Genomic DNA, 8,759 nt, shown 5'->3' with positions numbered 1-8,759 from the left:
GTGTTCTCTCTCTTGCTGATTGTCTGTCTATCTTTCTCGCCTCCACCATCTGTCTCTCTCTCTCAATATTGTTTTTCTGCCTGTCTTTCTCTACACTGTCTGTCTGTGTCTTTCCAGCAGTGATGTGATGGATTTCTTATGCTAGGTGGAGTAGATCACGAGAAAATCTATTGGAGGGTTAACTGTCGCGTGAGGAGAGAGAGAGAGAGAGAGAGAGAGAGAGAGAGATACCGTTACAGACACTGGGGGCTAACCTAATGTTCCTCCTAATACGGGAAGGCGGTGCGGCCAGTGCATGACTCTGGCCGCTACATGGGGGGTAAAGGTAGGGTGGGGCATGTTTGATGGGGGGTACCAAGTGGGGGATGGAGTTGGCCAGAATGGGGGTCATGGAAGGGCGTGTTTGATAGGTGAGGCAGACGGAGGATGGGGTCGGCTTGGATGGGGGGAAGGTCACAGAAGGGCGTGTTTATTGAGGAGGTTTTGATGGGGGGTGGGGTCTGCTAGGATGGTGGAGGAGAGGTCAAGGTGGGGCATATTTGATGGGGAATGGGGTAGGTCAAGAAGGGGGAGGGGGTAAAGAAGAGAGGATGGGGTAGGGAGCTGACTGTATGGAATGGGTGAGGGGATGGTTGGAATGGGTTATGGTGGCAAGATTATCTAAGGTGGGAAAGAGGTGAATGGAATAGGGTGATTAATAGGGTCTGAGGTGGCTGGAATGGGGACAGGGAGGAGGAAAGGGAGAGGAGGGAGGGTGATGAGGTTGTGGGGAATGGAGTTTGAGGATCACGAGGAAGAGGGAGAGGAGGAGGAGGAGTGTAAAGTGAGGAAGGCGAGGAGGAGGGGCGGGGAATGCACTCAACAGACACAACCAGAAGCTGTCTTAGGTTCGTTGCTCGCCTCACTGATAAGGTTATTTTTACCGAGAAAAGGTTTTATTATAACCAATTATTTAGATTACATTAATATTCATAAAAAAAACACCATAAAACATTAACCAATCAACAAATATTTACACAAACAAACACGGTTAATTAGATCTCCCAAGAGAATACATCTTACTAAATAATCACATATATCTCGACCAATAATACAGTACCGTTTTCTTTAGGCAAGACTCCCTCTTTTCTATTCAGACAAACATTCTCCCTCCTCCTCCCTAACCCAAGCTCATGAAAGAACTCCCCCCCCTTCCCCCTCCTCCCCCTCTTTTCTAAGCAAGACTAGACAGCTTGGGCTACAGACTCAAAAATTCGTTCGTTAATATTTTTCCCGCTAAAATCCTAATAAGCGACCGTCTCCAGCTGCGACTCAATCAATCTATTTTCTATGCAATTTTAGCCAGTTTGTTTACATTCTCACCTTTATACAGATAGGTGAGAAAAAACAATCTTAACTTAAAAAACTTTTGAAAATTTGGGAGCGACCAGGTTTCGTGTAGTGTCGTGGGTGGTGATACAAGCAACGGGATCATAAGTCTCTCGGGTTTATGAAGTCTCTCGTCCATGCCTGCCTCCCTCCCTCCCCCCTGCCCGCCGCGTCTTGTTGCTGCTGCTTGTAGAATATTTATACAAGTTCCTCCTTGATGATGATTTTCCTTTTTCTTTTTTCTTTTTTTACTGTGAGAGGGCGGCTTGGTACGACCTGGCTGCGCTGGCTCGTGTGTGTGTGTGTGTGTGTGTGTGTGTGTGTGTGTGTGTGAGAGAGAGAGAGAGAGATCATGAATAACGGGGCCCCTGACTCCCTTACGGTAAAAATCATCGTGTCGGTGGCTAGGGCTCTGACCCCCTAATACTAAGTAGCCATTAGAGTGCGGGATAAGTACTGGAGAGCGAGGACATTATCATAGTAATTATCATACTGGGGATATTATTTTACGGGAGGTATAAGAATATACGACCTTGTTAGGCACCGAGGAACGACCATTATGGGTAGAGACCACTAGAGGTATGGCCATTAGAGGTACGACCATTAGATGTAGAGGTCACTAGAGGTAGGACTATTATGGGTAGAGGCCAACAGAGGTCGAGACAAGGAAGATAAAAATAGCTTGAAAGCCAATGTAGAAAGACCATTAGAACGATGGACCATCAGAGGTAGGACCACTAGATGACTTAGGAATCGAGGGCCATTTAAAGAGAGATTACTAGAACAAAGACAATGGTAGGTAATGGACCACTAAGGGAAGACAATGGCAGACTATGGACCACAAACGGAAGAGGACCCTGTAGAAAAGAATTCCAGAAATTGGGACCACTTGAAGATTCCTCTAGTTGAAAACCCGTTGAGAGACCAAGAACGAGAGACCATTAGCGAGATCACGTCATGGAAGAGGACCACTAGAGGGGAAGACCACTCGAGGGAAAATTCAGGAAGACCAGTGAAAGACCATTGGAATTCAGGCTGCCGAATCACTCCCTGCAAGACGACCTCCCACACTCACTCTTACCAGAAAATGGAATTTACATGTTATCGACAAGGCCTAATAGAATGAACCCCGGCCAGCTCCGTAAACCAGTCGAGGAAGGGGACCAAACTAATAACGTAACAACACAACTCTGAGCCCTCGTTTAGCGTTCTCGACCTCAGAATGTGTGTGTGTGTGTGTGTGTGTGTGTGTGTGTGTGTGTGTGTGTGTGTGTGTGTGTGTGAAGGTGTCCGCCTGGGCGCCCTGGATGACTATCTCAGAGTGATGCCAAGGGTAAATCTCTAACAAGGAGGGAGAGAGACTCGGGCCTCCTGGGACTGACTGTATCTTTGTAGTTGACGACACTGCCTCTCTTGATACGGCGAGAAGACTTCTGGGTGTAGAAATGAGGTTATCTCTCCCGTAATAACGACAAAACCTGCCCTCAGTGAAGAAGCTCAAGGCTTTGGAACTGACTCTATCTCTCGAGTGAGCCACACAAAAACCCGCTCTTGAATGCTGTCTCACAAACTCTGAAACGAGTGTCTGTCTCTTAGATGTTGACAAAACTATCCCTGGGCAATAAGCTTCCTAGCCGTGGAAGCGAGTCTAGCCTCCTGGAATCAGAGCGTTCCATTTGATGGTATCTGGAAGAAGCTGTAGATGAGGTAGTCGGACTGGAAGTGAGAGTTGTGTTGCCTTGTACCCAGCGGTGTGGCTCAGATAGGGAGGATCGCTATCTTACAGATGGCTAAATGGGAACATCTTGAACACAGCGTCTGCCAGATAATATCAGTAAGATATTTTACAGGTACGGCAGCTCATTCTCCTCTCCACCACCTCTTCTTTTTCCCAGCCACTGGTGGGAAGCGTCCGGCGGATCCGGTAAGTTTTGTATTATGCTAAAATTATGATAAAATAGACGTCAAAAACCGCTTTGTTTACAGCGGTGTTATGCGAAGATGGTGGAGATAGCCGGCAGCTGCTTCACGCGGCTCTCTCACCGTGAGATATATTTTGTTATAGTTGGCATCGTGTCTGGTTGCCTGTGTTTGTAGTGCAGCTTCAGTGTGACGCTAAGTATCTTTATATAACCTTTACGTCGTCTGGTCTACAACATTCTGACCAGCAGTGTCTGAAGTAAATTCTGGAATACATACTGCCCTTGTCTCTAACAGGCGATAAATTAACCACCTTGCCACTACGTGTAGAAACCTGTTGATAATTAAGACTTAACAGTGGTCAGGAATGTTCCTTGGTGGGTTGAGTGTCTTCAACAAACTAGAAAGTTTGTTCGACACATTATTGATCGACAGATTGAGATATAACTGGCATGACTGAGCCTGGCAGACGTAGACGCACGAAGACAAAATATCTAAATACCTGAGAATTACCTGAGTACAACTACAGTAAACTTGAGACAAATTTAAATATATGTCGAGAAATTTAAATGCCAAATAACCACAACGGGGAATGTTTACACTGTATACGAACACCAGCGCCACACAGCTGACGCGAAAACAAAAACACAAATGTAAACAGAAAACCTGATCAAAATGTAAGAGTCGCATGACCTGCCTCGCACTCCACTCTGTGACCCCAGGAGGCGGAGAACTAGATATTGACTTGGGGAAAGATAGCCTGGGTCGCACCTGGTTGACAAAAGGCATTAAAAAACTATTTAGAAATGAGTGTGAGCCGTGATAAGACAGCTTATTATTCTCTAAAAACAAAATCAATTTCTGGCAGACGACGAAAATGAGAGGAGAGTGACGGTAGGGGGAGCTATGCTAATTGCCCCTCTCTCTACACCCAGCCACACGCTACCGCTTCATACTGGTTATTGCAACACGCTGCTGCATCGTCTTGCAACTTACCTCACGAAGTAGATTGTTTACTTCTTGCTGACAGACACTGATGAAGCAGCGTAAAACTGAGAAGACTCGCTCTAGCTACACACAGTTTATACATCCCAACACATTACTGAATGATGAGTAAGACAGAGGTAAGATATAAAAGCTTTTCGTCTCGGTTATTAGTCAGAAGACGAGGAATAAATATTAACGTTATCATACATCATCACGTCTATAACCACTAAGAGGGCCAGTTAATTGATTTTTTAAAGTCTTAGGCTCACCCACTGTCTTGAGAATGGATTACACGTACCAACAATTCATTAAGAAAAGACTGGCTGATAGAGTCTCCGGTTGATCACTCGCTGGTGGAGAGGAAGAGACCTTATGTTGAGGAGCTGTAAGGCTGAGTCTCCAATGACGTCTACCCCAGGAATTAATCCACATCGGTAAATTAAACAAACTGATCGTTCCTGTTTCGTTAATGATACTCTCGTTACGGTTCTCGCCCTACCTGAGGATTCCCTGATGCTGTAGTTAAAGGTAGTTGGTTAATTTTCCGTTAAGGTTACCTGTGTGACCTTCAGGTAACTTGGCCAGGTGTTAGCCAGGCCATGTGTTCATCAGGTAGTGTTAGTAGTGAAGATTATCCAGTTTAGTCACCTTAAAGCTAACTACCCACCCACCCCAGCCTCCCACTAACCTCCCTTCCCCTCCCTACTAAACTATCTTCTTTTATGGCACTGCTATAACGAGACGGTCGTTTATTGCCACCTTGCTATAAGTGGATTATCTATTTAGGCCCATGTCAGGACCATCCACTTACAAGCTGGGTGGATGGGGCGGGTGGAGGGGTTGTTCACTAATAGGGTAGGATGGTTGGTGGAGAGACTATCCACTTATAAGGGTGGAGGGTGGGTGGGTGGAGGGTGTATAAGAGGGTTCACGAAATTTTTGGAGGTGGCTGACTGACTCTCTCTCTCGCTTTTTATTACATTCTCATCTTCTTCTCTACCAGACTCATAACTTGACTGACTGCTTCGTTGACTGTCTGAGTGATTAAACATCTGAGTTACTGTCTGTCTCTTTGTCATCCTGAGTGTCCACCCTTTCTGTCGGTCGGTCTTTCTCTCTCCTTTCTCCCATCCTAGCTCTATTGTCATTTCTCTCTTCTCTCTCTCTCTCTCACACACACATACACACACATACACACACACACACACACACACACACACACACACACACACACACACACACACACACACACACACACACACACACACACACACACACACACACACACTAAAAGAGGAGCAGGACGTTTGCATATAAGAGCAGACAGTGATCACCAGGATAAGCGGCTACAGGAGCACCACGTTCCTAGCGTTTAAAAGGTACAATATGGCAATGCAAATACACGCCACCTCCTTCAAGAATCCTGAGGGACGGTAACTGCTTATTGTGTTTGGCAATTATCTTTAGAGGGAGGGGGGAGGGAGGGGTGGAGGGGGAAGGGGGAGGAAGAAGAGAGAGAGGAGGGAGAGGGAGGTTCTTAAGACAAGCCGCCGTGTACTGGGTCGTCTTCTGCCATGAGCCGGGGATGGAGGGAGTTGGGGGAGGGGGGTGTTTGTTGGACCATATTTAACCATGAACCGAGGGGGGGAGGGAGGTGTATTGTGATAACCTTTTTGCCCATGAATCTAAGGGTGTACTGGACCATTTTAAGACATGTACCGAGGTTGTAGTGGTTCATATTTAGTTAGCCATGGACCAAACGGTGTATTGTGTCATTTATAGCCATGAACTAGAGTTGTACCGGTCCATTTATTACCATAATTCATGTATCTCGAGATGTACCGGGCCATGTATTGCTACGATTCACTGGTCCACCTTTAGCCACTTACTGCAATGTCTGTAGAATACCGGTGAAGTATATCTACGAGCCACTACATGCACTGACCTAGTTTCAACCTTGAACTAGGTAATGATAAATGCAGCAATGGTTCACTACAACCCTTCATTACCTCAACACTCGCTTACTTGGTATCAACATCGTGGCTAGTTTATCACGGGGAAATTCTCACGCGTTTAGAGAGAGAGAGAGAGAGAGAGAGAGAGAGAGAGAGAGAGAGAGAGAGAGAGAGACACGTGTGCCCCTTCCTGTTTCATCAGAGCGGCCAGTGCCCCTCACCTTGTGGGGTGTCGGTGTTCCGTAAGGCAGCTATCTCACGCTCTCTTGCTGTGGCGCAGCTGTTGTTTTTTTATTTGGTCTCTGTGGCGCAGCTGTTATGTTTCACCTCTGTCTTTATGGTACGGCTATGCTCGAGTCTTATTTATACTGCTGTAGTGCTGTTACTGTGGCACTGCTGCTGTGGTGCTGTTACTGTGGCACTGCTGCTGTGGTGCTGTTACTGTGGCATTGCTGCTGTGGTGCTGTTACTGTGGCACTGCTGCTGTGGTGCTGTTACTGTGGCTGCTATGGTGCTGTTACTGTGGCATTGCTGCTGTGGTGCTGTTACTGTGGCAATGTTGCTGTGGTGCTGTTACTGTGGCACTGCTGCTATGGTGCTGTTACTGTGGCACTGCTGTGGTGCTGTTACTGTGGCACTGCTGCTATGGTGCTGTTACTGTGCATTGCTGCTGTGGGTGCTGTTGCTGCACTGCTGCTGTGGTGCTGTTACTGTGGCAATGCTGCTGTGGTGCTGTTACTGTGGCACTGCTGCTATGGTGCTGTTACTGCTGCTGTGGTGCTGTTACTGTGGCATTGCTGCTGTGTGCTGCTGTTACTGTGGTGCTGTTACTGCTGCTGTGGTGCTGTTACTGTGACACTGCTGCTGTGGTGCTGTTACTGTGGCACTGCTGCTGTGGTGCTGTTACTGTGGCACTGCTGCTGTGGTGCTGTTACTGTGGTACTGCTGCTGTGGTGCTCCTTCTGTGTCAATGATGCTGTGGCACTGTTGCTGAGATTTATATTCGTGTTATTCTTTCTCATCTCTGTTGCTGTGGCGCTGTTTCTGTGTTTCATATATCTGTTGCTGTGTCTCGTCTGTTGCTATATCTCACATCTCTGTTGCTGTCTTATCCCTCCGTTTCTCTGTTGCTGTTGTTTTTCCTTCACCGTTGATGCGTCAGATATTCTCATAGATCCTCTACCTGCCTCACCTCTATAATTACCTGATTTAAATGTCTCGCCCATAATGAAATAAGACCACAAACACCTGACTTTAATGACCACAAAGGTAAATATGTGTTATCTACATAAATTTACATATATGCCTGACTGAAGTAACCTGCCCCCACCTAAGGAACGCCGCACCTAAATGCTGTCTATACCTCCACACCTGAAGAGTTCCATTCCTGCACACCTGAGCAACGCCGTGCTTAAATAATTTACCTCCGCACCTGAAGAGATACGTATTTACAAATTTGAATTTACACATCTACATACCTGAACAGTTCCATACACCTACACACCTGAACAGTTCCACACCTCTACACCCGAGTACCATACCTCCATATACCTGCACCCCTGAAAAATTCCACACCTACACTCGTACACTCACACCACTATAATTCAACACAACCACACCACCACATTTTTACACCCACACCATCAGAGTTCCACACCTTAACACAACCACACCATCACAGCTCCACACCTTAACACAACCACACCATCACAGCTCCACACCCTAACACTACCACACCATCACAGCTCCACACCCTAACACTACCACACCATCACAGCTCCACACCCTAACACTACCACGCCATCACAGCTCCACACCTTATCACTACCACACCACCACAGCTCCACACCTTATCACTACCACACCACCACAGCTCCACACCTTATCACTACCACACCATCACAGCTCCACACCTTAACACAACCGCACCATCACAGCTCCACACCCACACTACCACACGTCTCCACCACCACAATTCAACATATATATAAACACTACCAAACATTTACACTCACACTACCACACCCACACAACCACAACTCACCACCTCCACACTTTACTACCACACTACAGCACTCCCAACACACCCACACAGAGAATGTTAAACATTTCCACCACAATGTTAAACATCTCTCCACTACAATGTTACATATCTCCACCACAATGTTAAATATCTCCACCACAATGTTAAATATCTCCACCACAATGTTAAATATCTCCACCACAATGTTAAATATCTCCACCACAATGTTAAATATCTCCACCACAATGTTAAATATCTCCACCACAATGTTAAATATCTCCAAAACATCAAAAAGTTTCTAGGCATTCTTGGCCATCGGAGTAGGAGGTACAGTTAAGTGGGTGGGAGCAGGAGAGGTGGTCGGTCAACAGCAGAAGCAGGGGGTAAGACAAGCGCTCAGTATCAGCAGAAGCAGATGAGACGGCGACTGATCAACAACAGAAGAAACAGTAGGTAGGAAGGACGGTCAGCAGTAAAAGCAGAAATAGGAGGTAAGGCAGACAGTC

General features: G+C 46.5%; 1 protein-coding gene across 1 annotated transcript in view; it reads left to right on the top strand.

Annotated features, from left to right (window-relative positions):
* The first annotated feature begins 2,191 nt into the window (after positions 1-2,191).
* The window catches only part of LOC121874126, a 43,375-nt gene continuing 36,807 nt past the window's right edge, over positions 2,192-8,759 (top strand). The window contains exon 1 of the mRNA XM_042378081.1: positions 2,192-2,380. Coding sequence (XP_042234015.1) covers positions 2,192-2,380 — 189 coding nt within the window. The remainder of the gene's footprint in view (positions 2,381-8,759) is intronic.

The sequence above is a fragment of the Homarus americanus genome, unplaced genomic scaffold, assembly GCF_018991925.1.
Source record: "Homarus americanus isolate GMGI-L3 unplaced genomic scaffold, GMGI_Hamer_2.0 scaffold49667, whole genome shotgun sequence".
NCBI lineage: Eukaryota > Metazoa > Arthropoda > Malacostraca > Decapoda > Nephropidae > Homarus > Homarus americanus.
The sequence above is the reverse complement of the archived record's forward strand: the minus strand, read 5'-3'. Positions and strand labels throughout refer to the sequence as shown.